Source organism: Mercenaria mercenaria, chromosome 6 (genome assembly GCF_021730395.1).
Source record: "Mercenaria mercenaria strain notata chromosome 6, MADL_Memer_1, whole genome shotgun sequence".
Lineage (NCBI taxonomy): Eukaryota > Metazoa > Mollusca > Bivalvia > Venerida > Veneridae > Mercenaria > Mercenaria mercenaria.
Window position 1 is genome coordinate 84,895,245 of NC_069366.1, and position 18,789 is coordinate 84,914,033.

General features: G+C 33.9%; 2 protein-coding genes across 2 annotated transcripts; one reads left to right on the forward strand and one right to left on the reverse strand.

Annotated features, from left to right (window-relative positions):
- Nucleotides 1-1,624: 1,624 nt before the first annotated feature.
- LOC123548348 (guanine nucleotide exchange factor MSS4-like) lies at nucleotides 1,625-6,709 on the forward strand. The gene is made up of 2 exons (XM_045335546.2): nucleotides 1,625-1,820; nucleotides 6,289-6,709. The coding sequence occupies exons 1-2, from the start codon at nucleotides 1,683-1,685 to the stop codon at nucleotides 6,529-6,531; spliced, it is 381 nt and encodes a 126-aa protein (XP_045191481.1). The 5' UTR covers nucleotides 1,625-1,682; the 3' UTR covers nucleotides 6,532-6,709.
- A 2,396-nt stretch (nucleotides 6,710-9,105) lies between these two features.
- LOC123548346 (uncharacterized) lies at nucleotides 9,106-18,249 on the reverse strand. The gene is made up of 12 exons (XM_045335537.2): nucleotides 18,079-18,249; nucleotides 17,388-17,512; nucleotides 15,968-16,129; nucleotides 15,371-15,574; nucleotides 15,047-15,176; nucleotides 13,150-13,338; nucleotides 12,646-12,769; nucleotides 12,291-12,410; nucleotides 12,031-12,110; nucleotides 11,537-11,717; nucleotides 11,027-11,127; nucleotides 9,106-10,551 (listed from the first exon to the last, which is right to left on the reverse strand). The coding sequence occupies exons 2-12, from the start codon at nucleotides 17,509-17,511 to the stop codon at nucleotides 10,374-10,376; spliced, it is 1,593 nt and encodes a 530-aa protein (XP_045191472.2). The 5' UTR covers nucleotide 17,512; nucleotides 18,079-18,249; the 3' UTR covers nucleotides 9,106-10,373.
- Nucleotides 18,250-18,789: the final 540 nt, after the last annotated feature.

Below are 18,789 nucleotides of genomic sequence, written 5' to 3' on the forward strand. Positions count from 1 at the left end.
CTAAGAAGAGGGACTGTCCTATTTTCTGGCTTACATCTGTTAGAAACAGGACTGTCCTATTATTGGCTGTTTCATCTAAGAATTCCGGCTGCATTGTACATCTAATTTCTGACTTAAACCTCAAAGAAACAGACTACCCTTTTACTGGCTTGTACCTGTAAGAAACAAGACTGCTCTATTACTGGCTAATGCCAAAGAAATGGGGAGTGTCCTATTACTGGCATTCACATCTAAGAAACAGGACTGCCCTTTTACTGGTTTATATCTGTAAGAAACAGGACCTCCATATTGCTGGCATATGTCTCCATCAAATGAGACTACCTTATTACTAGCATGTACCTCTAAGCAGTGGGACTGTCTTGTTGCTTTATTGTACCTCCTAAGAAACATGACTGCCAAAGTCTGCATCCTGAGTTCTGTAGCTATTAATGCACCTACATTTGAATATCAAAAGCTAGAATAACTGTTTCTATGTGCTTCCAAGTGTCATTAAAGTTCCATAAGGCTTCTATTTTTATACTTAAAAACAGACAATGCTGCAGTCCAAACAGAGACTACACATAATTCAATACTAGTAGTTAGAAAAGCGCTTCTTTCAATATTACACATGAAACTATGAAGTCAGGGTCACAAAGGGAGATAATCAAAACAGCACATTTTATAGTACTTTCTTTTATGTTAATCATACAGTCAAACCTATGACAAGTACATGAAAAAAACAATTATCAAACATTGGATTTAACCAGAAAATAATGTATTTTATGTTCATAACAAAAAATGTGGCAGCCATGCACATTTTGATCAAAGGCATTATGACCCTTTAAGATCAACTTGTTCTCATTTTATTGGGTGAAAATATAAATATATTCTGTATAATTGTCTTTTGGTGTTCACTTATTGATGTGCTTTCATTTGCAAAGTGCCCATGAAAAAATATGAAAAGAAAACAATGTTTCCAAATGAATTAAAAATGTAATGTTTCTGAAACAATGGACAAAATCAATGTTTTTAATGAAAATATTCTGATTGCCTGTAGTATTCTTTAAATTTAAACATTTGTTTCAACTGACAGTCCGGTCCAAACTAGAAAGTTATGCTAACAAGTAAGTACAGTATTTTGTGTGGGGAAAAAAAGAATGCAGGGCTTAATTGGAAAACACACGTACCTTGCAAATACACAGCAGCTCAGTCCATCAATAATCCTGGTGCAGAACCAAAAGTAAAATTAATTCAGTTATATAATTATAGTGGTCAGTTAACCAAACCAGTTTTCCTGGATTCCTTGTACTCTGCAAAAAAAAAATAAAAAAATGCCAACTTCTCCACATGAGTCTGAGGTAGAGGATACATAAGTTATATGGTTTACCTGGCTTTCTTACTTCTACTAATCTGTTCTCCAATGTATGATAAATTAGCCAATTAATAGAAGACATTGTGTCTGAAAGCATTTCTCATCCACCTTTGATTCATGTGGAGAAGTTGGCAGTTACTTGTAAAGAAATGGTTACTACTTAATACTGGATTTTTTTAGGGAAGGGGAATAACTATCTTATAAACATTGAATACACCCAGAAAAGTTACTGCCCTCTACTCTATTTCAACTTTCGCACAGGATGATTTTTGCCCCAGCACCGTACAGTACATTTGATCAGGAGGAAACGTCCAGTAACACTGATTGAAAAATGAGTGAAATCCAAGATATTTCATCTCCAGTTGGGGTTCCTGTTGATGAAGATCAAAGCAATAAAACTAAAATACTATGTGAACGATGTTCTTCAGTTATATTGCTTCCAAACAAAGCGAAACATACCAAAAAAGAGGTGAGTAAAAATTTCAAGGACCGACCCATTCATTGGCAGTGGCTACGATTACGGTACCGTAATCCTAGCCTCCGATTCTAGGATTACGGAAGTTCCGTATTCCTAGACAATCCTATGAGGATAGGCTAGAATTACGGAAGTATGTAACAGGCATCAAGTATATGTTAGAACATGCATAAATGATGTTGTAAACTTACTTATTTCACTTAAAACAGCGATTTTTCATGCCTGTGACAGTGTCGTACATACAGGTGTTGATTTCGCCTGATTCTATTTGCACGGAAATCAAAAGTGACAGGCAAAATCAAAGCATAAAATTTAAAGTATGAAATATTTAAAAAAAAAACAAAACAAAGAAAAGCATTTAGTATAGTTTTGGAAAGAAAAACTTATAAATACGTGTGTTAATTTCGCCTTTTTTTTCGTGGAAAACTCGAGTGACAAACTATTCTCATAAAATTTTAAGTATAGAATATTTATTTTTAGCTCACTTGTCACAAAGTGACAATGTGAGCTTTTGTGATCGTGCGGTGTCCGTCGTCCGTGCGTCCGTCCGTAAACTTTTGCTTGTGACCACTCTAGAGGTCACATTTTTCATGGGATCTTTATGAAAGTTGGTCAGAATGTTTATCTTGATGATATCTAGGTCAAGTTCTAAACTGGGTCACGTGCGGTCAAAAACTAGGTCAGTAGGTCTAAAAATAGAAAAACCTTGTGACCTCTCTAGAGGCCATATATTTCACAAGATCTTCATGAAAATTGGTCAGAATGTTCACCTTGATGCTATCTAGGTCAAGTTTGAAACTGGGTCACGTGCCGTCCAAAACTAGGTCAGTAGGTCTAAAAATAGAAAAACCTTGTGACCTCTCTAGAGGCCATATATTTCACAAGATCTTCATGAAAATTTGTCAGAATGTTCACCTTGATAATATCTAGGTCAAGTTCCAAACTCGGTTCACGTGCCTTCAAAAACTAGGTCAGTAGGTCAAATAAAAGAAAAACCTTGTGACCTCTCTAAAGGCCATATTTTTCATGGGATCTGTATGAAAGTTGGTCTGAATGTTCGTCTTGATGATATCTAGGTCAAGTTCGAAACTGGGTCACGTGCTGTCAAAAACTAGGTCAGTAGGTCTAAAAATAGAGAAACCTTTTGACCTCTCTAGAGGCCATATATTTCATGACCTCTTCATGAAAATTGGTCAGAACGTTCACCTTGATGATATTTAGGTCAAGTTCGAAAGTGGGTCACGTGCCATCAAAAACTAGGTCAGTAGGTCAAATAATAGAAAAACCTTGTGACCTCTCTAGAGGCCATATTTTTCATGGGATCTGTATGAAAGTTAATCTGAATGTTCATCTTGATGATATTTAGGTCAAGCTCGAAAGTGGGTCACGTGCCATCAAAAACTAGATCAGTAGGTCAAATAATAGAAAAACCTTGTGACCTCTCTAAAGGCCATATTTTTCATTGGATCTGTATGAAAATTGGTCTGAATGTTCATCTTGATGATATCTAGGTCAAGTTCGAAACAGGGTCATGTGCGGTCAAAAACTAGGTCAGTAGGTCTAAAAATAGAAAAACCTTGTGACCTCTCTAGAGGCCATACTTGTGAATGGATCTCCATAAAAATTGGTCAGAATGTTCACCTTGATGATATCTAGGTCAAGTTTGAAACTGGGTCACGTGCCGTAAAAAACTAGGTCAGTAGGTCAAATAATAAAAAACCTTGTGACCTCTCTAGAGGCCATACTTTTCATGGGATCTGTATGAAAGTTGGTCTGAATGTTCATCTTGATGATATCTAGGTCAAGTTTGAAACTGAGTCAACTGCGGTCAAAAACTATGTCAGTAGGTCTAAAATTATTAAAATCTTTTGACCTCTCTAGAGGCCATATTTTTCAATGGATCTTCATGAAAATTGATCTGAATGTTCACCTTGATGATATCTAGGTCAGTTTTGAAACCGGGTCATGTGCGGTCAAAAACTAGGTCAAGTTCAAAACTGGGTCACATGAGCTCAAAAACTAGGTCACTATGTCAAATAATAGAAAAAACGACGTCATACTCAAAACTGGGTCATGTGGGAAGAGGTGAGCGATTCAGGACCATCATGGTCCTCTTGTTTTAAATTTAACATTAACCCTCGTATTTCTATAATATTTCCGCGCCGCCATTAATATATCGTTTCAGTTAATACTAACCCAAAATGGCGGATCGATAACACGAAATACACGTAACATGGTAGGCATGAAAAAATCGCTATTTTCAGTGAAATATGTAAGTTTAAAATAGAGAAAAGTGGAAACTTCACAGGTCGCCCAACACGACAAAAACAAAAATGTTGCAGGCTCGGTTTGATTGAGCCTGTTCATAAACATCATTTATGCATGTCCTTACTTATTTCTGTAATCCTAGCCTACCCTCGTAGGGTTGTCTAGGAATATGGAACTTCCGTAATCCTAGAACCAGAGGCTAGGATTACGGTACCGTAATCGTAGCCACTGCCTTCATGATTCATCATCTGCATCGTGTATGGATACCGGGTATGATATCAAGTGTGCATGGCAGCACGGGTGTTTTGTGTTGATGTCATGTAAGAAATTGGTTCACACTTCAAATTTTTTAATGGTCATAACATCGTTAATATACATCACATACACTTTGCCGGATCAAGCTACCTGAGAGAGTTGTGAAGCTTTTACCAGGTCCAATTAGCTATACAGCTATAAAACCAATAACAGTTGTACAACATATGTCCATATCAAATATAAAATAGTTGTTAATGCATTAAAACGGTTTATGAGACTAAAGACAATCACAAAGAATGGAGATCTACACAGTTTCAGTTTCAATACATGTTGCGAATATCTGCGAAAAGTCATCACTAAATTTGTCTATAAATGCTATGATGATTCTCACAAGTGAAACATTCACCTGTGACTTATTGCAAAATACTGCTGCATTTAATGAAAATGTGACCGCAAAAATCTTGGTTTTCTGTTATTGTCTTTTATCTTATAAACCATTTGGACATGATTATGAACATTTTGCATTTGATTTTGATATATTTTGCATTATTGCTTTCAGTTTAATAGCTACTTCTAGCTACATATAGCTAGATTTAGCTATAGCTAATTTGTGACTTCTTTGGGACCTGTTTACTACCAGTTTCGTTTGTCCTATTTGCTAAATATCTTGGACTAGATCTTTCTTCTGATCTGTAACACATGCATGTAGAAGGTATTAAATTCAGATTCAATAAGTGAAATTTTTACAGTTGAAGCATTGAAACAAAATTTACAAGCAAAGACTCCTATGTTTAACCCTGTTTCCTCTTACATATTACCCAACGTATTTTGATGATTTACTAGGATACATTCATTTAACTAAATTTTTTTTAGTAGTACAATGTTTTTTGCCTGGTCTTAAATGCACTTCTATACACTCTTTAGAGGTTGGCAGTATGTAGAAAAAGATACATGAATAGAAGTGAACAATCTTTTTCTGGCTTTACAGAAAAACATTAGTGTTATTTCTGAAGCCGTCATTTTATATGTAAATAGTTGGATAATTAATAGAGAAGAGATTGAAGAGTTATAACCAGTTACATGTTCACTTTTTTTTTCACACAAGTCTCTCTAGCTTTACTTTCTAGAAAATAAGGAGGGTTATCGTACTTGCCCTGGCACTGCCGTTAGCATCACCATTGTATGCAGGTTTTCCGGTAGTTTTCAGTTTCAATATGTCTTCTTTACAACAGCTACTCTTATTATCAAACTTCATGTGAGGATTGGTCTTGGTTAAAGGCAGACATTGGATAATGTTCAGTCAGGTATCCTAAAGATCAAATTCACAGGTCAAATATTGTAATATGGTGGTTAAAAGTTTCATGGCAAGCTTCTAATTTTCACAATATGATCTTCTTAACTTCAGCCCATATCATCACTAAACTTCACATAAGAGTTGATCTTGGTAAGGGGAAGACATCTGGTAGTTCAGGGTAGATCACTGTGTGTCTGTCACAGTCTTGTCCGCACTCTTTAAGTCAAACATTTCTCATCCGATCTTCACCAAACTTGAACAAAATGTGTTTGACCATAAATCCTCGGCCAAGTTCGATAACTAGCCAAATCGGCTCAGGCACTTTTCAATTATGGCCCTTGAATTAATGATCGGAACCACTCCTTTAAACAACCAGACCTCCCAAAAATTACTGATCGGAACCACTCGTCCAAACCACCCAGACCTAAAAATTACTGATTGGAAACAGTCACCCAAACCACTTTGAATCACTAAATGATTACCGTAGGCAGTTGTAGGAGACATGCGCTTTTCTCAAAAGCAGCTTTTGTTATATCTTGTTAAACATTTTCCTATAGTAGTCTACTAGAGTGCACTGTATATTTCTAGGAGTAAATACACCAACCTTTGTATTTACTACAGTTATTATTTTATTTATATTTGCAGTTTTACCTCCCACATATGAAAAAGAAGACAGACACTTCCAGTCCAGGAGACGGGGAAACAGTTGAAGACTTTTGGGTGGTTGATGACATGTTCACATTCGAAAACGTCGGCTTCTCAAATACAGTTGATGGAATAAAGTACCTCATATGTGCTGACTGTGAAATAGGCCCTGTAGGATTCCATGATACAAATGACAAGAAGGCATTCTTTATAGCTCATTGCAGGATTAAATATGATGGATAATGTTAAAGATGTTTGATTTGGAAAAATTGGAATATTAGAACTACTATCATTTTCTTTTTTAAGTGGGTCCAATAGTACTAGTTTTTTTTTCTTTCAGAAAATTGTGCAATATTACATAATTATGACAGACTTGTAATATCAAAACAGTGATACGGCAAAAAAATATTTTCTTACTATGGTTTATGTTGTTTGGTTACCTCCCTGTAAGAGAATTTTCATTTTGGAATTTTATTATTCATAGGCCATTGCTGTTTCAGAATATGTATAGTATACAGGTACCAAGTACAAAAATGTAGTTGGTAATATGTATTCTGAAGACGAAGTTTCGATATAGTTTGCATTTCATCAGAATAACCAGTAATACAGCGGTATCTTTTCAGATCAGTTCATATCCTTTAAACACTGAAAATATTCTTTTATTTTGATAAAAAAGTATAATTTAAATTTTCTTAATTTACAGTTTTAATGTTAGTCATGTTTCAGTGAGGTAAATAAAATCATTTTTTTGTAAAAAAAACTGTCTGGGCTTTAAAATATATTCTGTCACATGTAACAAATTAGATGTCTATTACTTGAACTTTGGTCCAAAAATGATAACTGTGATACAAAATTGAATAAAATAGAGTATGTCTACAAACTTTAGTGGAAAAAAAATTGATGTATAAAATCAGTTTATTTTGAAAATTTGAGCTGACACGTCTCAATTACGTTCCTTTTTCATTCATTCATTTACAGTTCAGTGATGTATATTCAATAGCATACATTAAATCAGCAATGTAAAATTGATGTTGAGAATCAACAGCAAAATTTTAAAGGATATCTGTCTTAGAATTCATTATAAAATTACTTTACAGATAGATTGAGCATTTGAATAATATTCTGATACTAGTTACAGAGAAAATAACTATCCATTTAAAAACCTCTTGGACAGAGTCATCATGTTCAGTCTGTGCTATACTGAAACTTGGATTCTTTATTTACCAAGAATCCATCTAGCTTGTTAGTCTAGATTTAAAAAAAGGAATAAAGTCTAGTAATCAAAAGGAATGAAGTCTAGTTCTTAAAATGAATGTTGTACTAAAGAGGAATGAAATGTAGTATGAAGAAAAGTATGAAGTCGAGTACCATTAAGGAATGTATGTATCATCCAGGTGCCCACTTGTGTAGGAAATACGTTTAATTTCTTTTAGGGAACCTGGGGTTCCCCTCACCTACTGGATAATGTCGGAGGGTTGAATGCACAAGAAGCGATACAACTTCTTTAGTATTCATCCCTCGATAAGGAACATGACAATATTTTGCAGTGATTTAAATACTTTTAAAGCAGTAAGTTTAAAACTGGTGATTCAGAGAAATCTATGCAGTATTTATAAAAAATGTCTGTTTGCAATTTTGTGTCCGCTCTGTAACTCTTGAACCCATTGAAGGATTTCAAAGAAATTTGACACAAATGTTCACCACATTGAGATGATGTGCAGAGCGCATGTTTTGGATGGCTTGCTTCCAAGATCAAGGTCACACTTAGGGGTCAAAGGTCATATGACATTGTTTGGTGTCTGCTCTGTAACTCTTGAACCACTTGAAGGAATTTAAAGAAACTTTACACAAATCGTGGGCTGAGCGCGAAACTATTGTAACTGTATATGAATAAAGAACAAGATACAATAGTTTCGCGCTCAGCCCTCGAAATGTTCACCACATCGAGATGACATGCAGAGCCATGTTTTGGATGGCTCACTTCAAGGTCAGGGTCACACTTAGCGCTCAAACTTTGAAAGGTCATACCTTTGGGTATATATTGCTCCATCAGACCATCTAATTGTGAAGCATTTGATTGATCTATACCAGATATTTTCTATAGCATTTTTCTGTGAACCTCTAGCTTTTGAAGTATTGTAATATCATTTAATATTTCATGGTATTGGCCAAAGTGCCCACCCATTTCATAGGAATACAAATTGTTGGATTTAAAATTTTGAAGATAAAAATGAACAATGAAATCCACAGCAGTTTTATATGTTTGTTGGAATTAAATTTCCTGGATTGATGCCACCACTTTTTCTACAGAATTTAGTCCCCACGAATATTAATGATTTCACAGTAGTTTTGCAGTATACTGCTTTGATAATCAAACTTGTCCATCTAGGTTTGTTCAAATGGTGCTGCTGTACTCCTAAAAGGGACTCATAATAGTTGAACTGCATTTGGCCCACCTTGTTTGTTAGGATGGTGCTTCAGTACTCAGGAAAGGGGCTTTGTTGGAATCGCATGTGGCTCAACTCCATTTGTTCAAATGGTGCTGTTGTACTCCATTTGAATTATATTCAGTCAATCTAGGTTTGTTAAAATGCTGCTGCTGTGCTTCAGAAAGGGACAGCAGTTAATTTACATTCAGCCTACCTATGTTTGTCCAAAAGGTGCTGCTATATTTTGGCCCATGTACCAACAATTTTCTTGAAAATGATAATCGGATTAATAAATAATATTTAACTAGATCTATTAGTGTAATATTTTCAGCTTCTACTGTAGTGAAAATCATAGAAAATGAGATTAAAAATAAATTCTAAAACAGAATGTTTTGTGTAGTTTTAATTTTTATCACAAATTCTATAAAACATCAGAATGCAAAACAATGTACATATAAAGTTATGTAAATGAATAAATAAATGAATAAATAAATGAAAAGAAAGAAGATGAATGAAATACATATATTAATTAACAAACACACATTAAAATAATCAGTTAAATAAATACCGGTATACAATACTTTCTTTAAAAATATGTAAATTCTTATAGCCTCTGCAGTCGTGTAAAAGTGGATTTAAATGATATGTAAAAATGGCCTGTTTTTTTTCCTGTTATGAATTAAACCAATAGAAAAGAATGATCAAAAATGCACAGAACAGTAGATATGTATTGCACTTTTCATAATCCTCAGAACTCGGTGAAGCATACTGTGAGGTTTTTTCTTGTCCTGCATCAGGATGACAATAAAATTTTCTCTATAGAGAAGAAGTTTCAGACACAATAAAAGTGAAGTCTGTAGAAAAAATAGTTAAATATCATTAAATACCTTCAAATATTACTTGAACAATACTAACAAAAGATATGATTGTCACTGTTCACAGGTAATACCTTTCACATAATTACAACTTATTTCAGTCTGTGTCAAAACATGTTTTTGTTTTCAGTCCAATCTATTGCAGTTTAGTTATCACAAAGCAAAGTTAAAAGAAGGGATACCAGGGAAACATATCACAGCAAAGCTGTATATATCACAGAGAAGTTAGAGTATACACTTAGGACATAAATAAAACTTATAACATTAAAACAAGTACTAAATTCCTATAAATACTAATTAGCATGTACATAAGAATATTTCTATTCATGTATGAATATCATGTCACATACCGAATGTGAAATACTTTCTAAAATATACTTTAATTTTAAACACAAAACAAGTCATATTCAAGAGTATAAGGTTTACTTTTAGTGTGAACTTTTACACTTATGAAGTTATTAATAAAACATATTTAACGAGAGTTAAAACAGTCTACTACCAACTTGTGAAGTAATAGCATACTGTTGCTGTGTAGATTAAGTCATTCAGAAACTCATAATTCCTTCACGAATAACTATCCTATATAATTATGTATCATATGATTTCATCTACTCTGTCTTGTTTGTAAACCAGCTAAATTGCCTTGTGCAAAATGTTAACACTTTTGCATCAAGTATCTTCAAAGCCATCCAACATATGGATGAATACTAAGTATTTGGGAATAGGAATGTGCTGCCTATTGTGGATTGGGTGAGATCATAAGACATTGTTAGTCAACACTTTACTCGTCGTCTTTTCCTTCAGTGACCACACCCTCGGCATCTTTGGGCTCGGTCATGTCTATACGGATTCCAACATAGGTAGGAAATCTGGGTGTCCCTGAGTTTGAGTATTCTTGAAACTTGTATGTGATGATGGTGCCTTTCTTTGGAGGACTTCTGCGATCCTTGTTTGTTAACCTGTACATTAAAGATAGATCATTGTTTAATTACATTAAAGATAGGGCAACCAGGGGACACTTTGCAATTCGCCACTAGAGCTATTGCTACAATTTCATGAGTGGCTCAATTTTTTTCCGTATGGCTCTTAAAATGAGGTTATTTCCCTTGTGTAAAATTCTAATTCTGTAACTTTCAAACTGAATCTGCCTACAAATGGACATCAGATGTTTAGAATCATTGTGACCCATGGGCAACTTCAAATTAAAGATAGGGTAATATTTTGTAATGTTAAAGGTAGGGCAATGTTTAATTACATTAAAGATACTGCAATGTTAGGGTGGTGCAGCATTCAATATCTTATTAAAAGTTTTAATATTGTTATGAAGGAATATTTGGTAGGTACTGGGTGTGCTAAAAAATTCTTTTCCTAAATATCTCCAATTTCATGTAAGTTAATTTCAAAAATTATGAATTAAATAGACTTTGGACTTACCCAGATCCAACTTTGAATTTCTTTCCATTTGCCATTTTCACCCATAATGCACCAGTGAGACCAGGGTTGCTTTTACTAGGCTCATACCCTATTACTATTGCCTGTAAAATTCAGATTTAATTGCATTTGTTAGTTTCGTAAACCAGGTTACTTGTATCGTTAATGTGAAAAATATTTTAAAATGATGACTACATAGCCCAGTTTGTTCCGTCACTAAGTCAGAATTTACTACCAGATGTTTTTAGGAATTTAAATGAATGTACATATAACCAGTATTTCACAATATAAGAATGAATTTGTCTATACAACCAGTTCTTTAAAAACGTTTTTCAATTACACTACATTAATTTATTTAAAGTATAACAGTAATTATGCATTGTAAGCCAAATTTGGTAATTTTGGAAGAAAAATCTGTTCTTGACAGTCTCTGTCGAAATTAATGACTTGAACATTTGATTTTAATCTTTTTAGGAAAAAAATCCCTCAGAAAAATATTTAGATCATATTTACCTCAGCATCGTGGAACTTTTTGATTTTGAGAAGTGTTTTTGAGCGAGTTCTCTCGTACTTAGAGCCTGGCTGGCGTATCATGAGACCTTCACCTCCGAGGGCAATAATTCTTTTGAGTTCTTTTTCAATCTGATCATGGCCTGTGCATTTCTCATGTTTTACGACCTTTGCATAGTCCGTTCTGAAAGAGGAGTTACGTATAGTTATATTAAAAGTTCATATCATTATTTATGAAAACTGTCATTAAATGTTGAATAAGGTGAAAATTAGGAGGCATGACTCTCAGATGTTTTAGAAATTTTTGTTGCTTTTGTCACAAATTATTTTAATTGATTAGGTTAAAAATGCCATCCATGTTTTGATTTCAGAAGTACATGTACATGAAAATATGACTTTTGTTTAAAGTTAAACTTATAAAGTTTGTTTATAATTTAGAACAATGAAAAATACTTGATACGGGAACTGGTGTGTTACTACAACATGTATTTACTTACTTTTTTGTATCAAAGTAGTCATTTATAGCTTTCATTCTTTTCTCAAAAGGTTCTTTTTCCAAGTGTGGTGCATCAAATACCTGCATATTATAAAAAAAATTATACTGATTACAAATACTTCTCTCCCAGGCATCCAGCATTTTCAAAAAATGAATAATTCTGCTGGTAAAGACAAATACAAAAAAAATAAATGTATATATAAATGCTCAAACTTTTTAAAGTCTTAACTAAGTTTTTAAAATGTCACAAACGTTACTTACATGATAAACAATTTTATTCCAGTGTTGGTGCTCTGGTGTTTTTACAATACTGACTGTGGACTGGAATTTCTTTCTTCCGCCAAATAGTTCCCCATCTAAATGCATGTCTTTTGGCAAATCCTGAATTATAATACAGGTGAAATATGAAAAGTCATTTTGTAAAATGCTATGATTTCATGCTACAATAAAAAATACTGAAATAAGATTAGTCACAGTCACTAGATTGTTTATTGGATTGTTCATTTAACAGCCTTTGAAATCAATAGCATCAAGAGATATAGACATTAGACAATTCTGCAATTATTGAAAAAATTTTTTTTATTAATCTTATATCACACAGTAACATGATATTTACCTTTGTAAACCAAGATGGTGCAAAGAAAGCGTTCCCAAGCCTGGAATAGAAACATCTGCCATTCCAGTAAGCACGTACACCGTCCAACTTCTCACTCATCCACCAGTTTACAGGATTTGTCTCCCTGCAATTTCCAAATGAGCAGAATAAGTAAAGTAAAACATTAAGTAGTTCATTACAATTAAATCTATAACATTTTTTCATCTGATATCAGAAAAGTAGATTTTCAGGTCAAATTCCAATTTTTTGCCCATATCCACTGAATTTTTATTCTTTACCACATTAAGCAAAGGTTGTAAAAAAATGCTAAAATTTCTAATTCATCAAAATTAGGTCTGAACTGTACACTTTGTTTTAGCCAAATCTCTCTTTGTTTCAAACATTATGTTATATTTGAGACAAGGTTCAGATTTTTTTTTGTTGGGGTAAGAGTCACACCAACACAATTTATGTCTTGTAGAGATTTCTTGTGAATAAAGAAATTTTTTAAGTGAAATCGCTTACCCTTCTTTATATTTGTGAGCCAACAGAACGCTGACATTAATATGTTGTGGTATCTTTTCCTTCTTTCCTTTCTCCGGTAAATCACATCGTGCTCGCTCGTATTCTTCACCAAGGTAGTTCATCAGATGGGTACATGTTTTCTGGTTGCTAGGGCGACCCATATTTTTTATGCCAGTAAAACTAGAACACCTGTAAGATAAACATCAGGTTGTCAATGTTAACTAATCTGCTAAATCTGAGACGGTACATTTGATGCATTTTCTATATTCACAGACTACTCTGCATTTCAACTTTTTGAAGCATATCTGTATTATAAAGATAGAAGTAATTTTCTGAACACTTGTTTTCCTGTGCAGCACAAGTTTTTAGCTCACCTGTCACAAAGTGACAAGGTGAGCTTTTGTGATCACGCAGCGTCCGTCGTCCGTCCGTGCGTAAACTTTTGCTATTGACCACTCTAGAGGTCACATTTTTCATCGGATCTTTATGAAAAGTGGTCAGAATGTTTACCTTGATGATATCTAGGTCAAGTTCGAAACTGGGTCACGTGCGGTCAAAAACTAGGTCAGTAGGTCTAAAAATAGAAAAACCTTGTGACCTCTCTAGAGGCCATATATTTCTCAAGATCTTCATGAAAATTGGTCAGAATGTTCACCTTGATGATATCTAGGTCAAGTTCGAAACTGGGTTACGTGCCGTTAAAAACTAGGTCAGTAGGTCAAATAATAGAAAAACCTTGTGACCACTCTAGAGGTCAAATTTTTCATGGGGTCTTTATGAAAATTGGTCAGAATGTTCACCTTGATGATATCTAGGTCAGGTTCGAAACTGGGTTACGTGCGGTCAAAAACTAGGTCAGTAGGTCTAAAAATAGAAAAACCTTGTGACCTCTCTAGAGGCTATATATTTTACAAGATCTTCATGAAAATTGGTCAGAATGTTCACCTTGATGATATCTAGGTCAAGTTCGAATCTAGGTCACGTGCCGTCAAAAACTAGGTCAGTAGGTCAAATAATAGAAAAACCTTGTGACCTCTCTAAAGGCCAATTTTTTCATGGGATCTGTATAAAAGTTGGTCTGAATGTTCACCTTGATGATATCTAGATCAAGTTTGAAACTGGGTCACGTGCGGTCAAAAACTAGGTCAGTAGGTCTAAAAATAGAAAAACCTTGTGACCTCTTTAGAGGCCATACTTTTGAATGGATCTTCATAAAAATTGGTCAGAATGTTCATCCTGATGATATCTAGGTCAAATTCGAAACTGGGTCACGTGCCTTCAAAAAGTAGGTCAGTAGGTCAAATAATGAAAAAACCCTGTGACCTCTCTAGAGGCCATATTTTTCATGGGATGTGTATGAAAGTTGGTCTGACTGTTCATCTTGATGATATATAGGTCAAGTTTGAAACTTGGTCAGCTGTGGTCAAAAACTAGGTCAGTAGGTCTAAAATTAGAAAAATCTTTTGACCTCTCTAGAGGCCATATTTTTCAATAGATCTTCATGAAAATTGGTCTGAATGTTCACCTTGATGATATCTAGGTCAAGTTCAAAACAGGGTCACGTACCTTTGAAAACTAGGTCAATAGGTCAAATAATAGAAAAACCTTGTGACCTCTGTAGAGGCCATATTTTTCAATGGATCTTCATGAAAATTGGTCAGAATTTTTATCTTGATGATATCTAGATTAAATTCAAAACTGGGTCACATGAGCTCAAAAACTAGGTCACTATATCAAATAATAGAAAAAACGACATCATACTCAAAACTGGGTCATGTGGGAACAGGTGAGCGATTCAGGACCATCATGGTCCTCTTGTTTAAATTCTGCTGTATATTACTGTACTTTTGCCCATTTATTAGTTAAAAAGTAAGACAAATTCCTATGATCTACTTACGTGCACTCATAATTGCTTCCTGTACGTTTGAGCTTAAATCCTCCCACATCCACAGAGTCCACACTATCCATACGGTTCAGCGGTTTGGGGCGTGCCCAAGTTCTAGTTCTTCCGGCAATGCCCTCTGATGCTACAATTAAGATGTGAACTGATAGGTTGAGTTTCAAACAGTAAAGTGCACAAAGTTCATCGGTTTCTTTCTTTCTCGATATTATTTTAGGTCCTGGAGTAGTCTTTAAATTTTGCAACATGTAGGTGTCAGAGATTTTCATTAATGTATGCCTTAAAGAATGTGTTAGCTGAATTACAAATGTATTTACATACCTTTTGCTTTTCCTCCTTTAGCGGGTGCTTTAGCTGCTTGTTTTTCATCTGGGTCACCTGGATGGATGTAGAGCTTTTTATGACCTTTGTCCTTTCTGTAACATTTATCCCAGTACTGGCATTTCACACGTCTTTGGGTTGGTTCTGCAGCCTTTCCTTTCTTTGCAGAGGCATCATCTGTGTCCATTGGCTGTTCTTTTTTGGCTAAAATATGTATTTGTGGAGTTGATTTTTATGTTCTTGAAAAGAGTCCAGGAAATGTAACGCACAAAAGTCCTAACACCACAAAAATATTAGACAAAACTGGAGGCTTAATGACAATCAGTAAGCAGAAAGTCAGAGAAAATGAAATTTTACACAAGGAAACACCTCTTGCTTGTGCATCAATAGCTCAAACATTAGGGCTGACTTGAATAATTCATATGGTTCTGTTTTCCTTTATTGTTTTCTGTTTGGATCACTCGTAACCCTGGTAAACTTGAGTTGTTTTTTTCATCTCCATAAAGTTTGAGTGATAAGTATTTTACTACTGTGCCCCCGGAGTGTAAATGCCATTGAAAGAAAATAAATTTATAAAGAAAGCCATAATTTGTTTACCTTTTTTAGCAGGTGGTTCTGCAGCTGTAGCTGTATCATCATCATAAACACTTATTTCATGTGTCTTCCTCTTTTTCAGTGTTGTCTTTGGTTTCACATCAGCTTCTTCATCAACTAGTTCAAGCGTTTTTTCTTTTCTCATTGATGGTTTTACACTGTCATCTAAAATGCAAATGTTATTTCTCTGATGTTTTTCAGTTCTACTGCTTTCTGCAGTAATGTTGGCAATGAAATGTTTTTTATATACTGTGACAAAGGTCTGGAGAAAATTTGAAGGTTTAAGCTGTACAAGTGCCTGGAGGGAATTTATTCCAGATAGCTGTGTTTAGTATGTTTACATTATAATTCCATTTCAGTGGCAACAGCTAATTCTCATAAGAAAATTTCTGCCCAGAAAAGTCTGAGAAAACTGCCTAAGTTTTAAGGTGGATTCTGCTTATTGCAGTTAATGTTTATATAACATGGATTCCACCCATAAGCAGGAATATATGCAGTGAAATATACAAATTTTATGCGGAAACCAGTTAAAAAATCTGCCTGGCCAATATCTAGTAGGAAAATAAATCTGCCTAAAATTTCCTTCGAGATTATTCATTAGCAGGAAAAAAATCCACCTTGAGAAATTCTTAACAGGAAAAAAGTTTGCTTAAGAAACACTATTATTTTTGGAAAAAAAAACACAATGTACAATACTGCATGTATGTAAAAATTTCGGTGTCTTCAAAATTTATAGCTTTAACTGTAATTTTGAATTTCATTTTTATATTTACTTAAGAAAAATACATATTAAAAATAAAAATAATAAGAACACATGTACAAGAATTAAAAATCATGAAAACTGATGTCAAAAATGTATCTTCCTCTGACCAGAATAATACGGATTAAATGAATGGAAAAAAATATCACATTTTAATGGTTCAGAATTTCAAAATTTGTCTGCCAAAACTGGTGTTATTTTATTCTCAAATTGTGAAATTCACTAAGTCTGCCTATTTTTATCACCTGTCTTTAGGCAGAACACTGGTAAACTTAGTAGGATTCCATGTCAGTCTTATTTAAGCAGGAAAATCTTTGTTAGGTGGGTTCCTGTTTATTTTAGGCAGAATGTGGTTTAGATTTTAATATGGGATTTCACGTTCACTGTTACTGGTTCAAACCAGCTCCCACCTGCTACTTTTAGGTCTGCACTGTACTTTGTTGTTAACAGAGAAGATCATTTTGAGATCAAGTTATGACATGACAGATATGGTTTTAATTGTTCTAGAAATAGTCCACTTTTCACTTGTATGCACAGACGCAATCTATTCTTTGCAGGGTAGTCAGTTTGGATTTTTAAGCCAACATTGTATCTTTTGAATCATAGGTCACATTTTACAGAGACCTGTACAGACTGAGTGTTTGTAAATATAAAAACAAGTACCGTCATCTGTTTTTTTGACTTTGTTCACTTTCTTCTCATCAGCTGGGTGGAGAAATGTTTCCAGATGTTTCTTTTCCTTGCGGAAACATTTGTCCCAGTATTTGCACTTCTGTTTCTCAGACATTCTGAAAATGTATTTTTTGGTAAATTATATAAGTGATATGTATGTATTGTGATTTGTATTTTAAAGTTACAGTATTAATCAAATATTGATGAAAGTACAACCCTACAGTGTCTTATTTTGAAAGAAACTCGTTAAAAATTCCTATTTTCCCATAATGCTGTTGCTTGCATAACAAACTAATTGGTTCTTGGAATGGCCACATGAAATAAAGATTTGTAACCATTAAAATCCTAGTCTTTTTGCTAATTTAGAGGTCATATTCATTATTTGACATACATATAAGAAACTTCAATCAGGAGTTGTAGAACATGTGCAATATCTGAGCCAGAGAAAAAACAAACATAACAACATGCTTGTAAAATCATACATCATTATCTAACTTTTCAGGAATGCATGAATGCATTTGAATGCATTAGATCAGACAAAAGTTGCAGCAATCAAATTTGTATTGAAGTCAGACATAACATTGCACTGTATCTTGTATCAAGATTCTGCAAATACTGTTGTATCTGCATAGCCAATGTGTAGAACTAGAAGTAATAAATACAGGTAAAATTAAAAGCTTACATTAGATTATGTTCTCGTTGATTTCTGTAATCTTTTATGTATTGCCAGTCAACTTGTTCATTCGACCTTTATATACTGGTTTATAAGCTGTTTGTTGGCCATAACATGTATAAATAGAAGATATAGAACAAGATTAGACATGTCAATATTGGAGAAATGCCCACTGACCTAAACTGGTATACTCTTTAAATAAATACAAGCTGTAAGTGAAAGAAAAAATCTTACAACCAGTCTATGAGGTTATATCTATTTTTAGATTGCAATTCTAATTTTAGTTTATTTTGTCATAGGGTATTTCAGGTTATTAGGTCAGTATGCCATCTTAGCTCATAATTTTCAGTATAGCTCATTTTTTCTTACGTTATGCACCGAAACATACAAAAAAATAGCATATACTTAATGTTTTCAGCACTTCTGTACAGCTGGAAGGGGAGTTTAGCAGGACCAATATACATAGTATCCTATCCAAATGTCATAGCACCTTTACCTCTTAATTGCTTTGTAACATGAACTGATCAGAGTTGTCTTTCTTTAAAGTAGTTATTCTTCTATTATATATATAATTTATTTATATATATCTATTATAAATATATTTTTCTCTAAAAATCTTCATAAAATTCACATTTATCTTGACGAGCACAGGTTTACTACATTGTAAATTAAAGGCACTGGCCTCCAGATTAATCGACAAAAAAAGAAGAAGAAAATAGG

Bases quoted from the DNA above. Each gene is read 5' to 3' on its own strand.
- LOC123548348 (XM_045335546.2), top strand. From the start codon at position 1,683: ATGAGTGAAATCCAAGATATTTCATCTCCAGTTGGGGTTCCTGTTGAT. The intron at 1,821-6,288 runs GTGAGTAAAAAT...TTATATTTGCAG, and splicing joins CGAAACATACCAAAAAAGAG to TTTTACCTCCCACATATGAA.
- LOC123548346 (XM_045335537.2), bottom strand. From the start codon at position 17,511: ATGTCTGAGAAACAGAAGTGCAAATACTGGGACAAATGTTTCCGCAAG. The intron at 15,575-15,967 runs GTAAACAAATTA...TACATATTTTAG, and splicing joins AGAACCACCTGCTAAAAAAG to CCAAAAAAGAACAGCCAATG. The intron at 10,552-11,026 runs GTAAGTCCAAAG...TTTAATGTACAG, and splicing joins AAATTCAAAGTTGGATCTGG to GTTAACAAACAAGGATCGCA.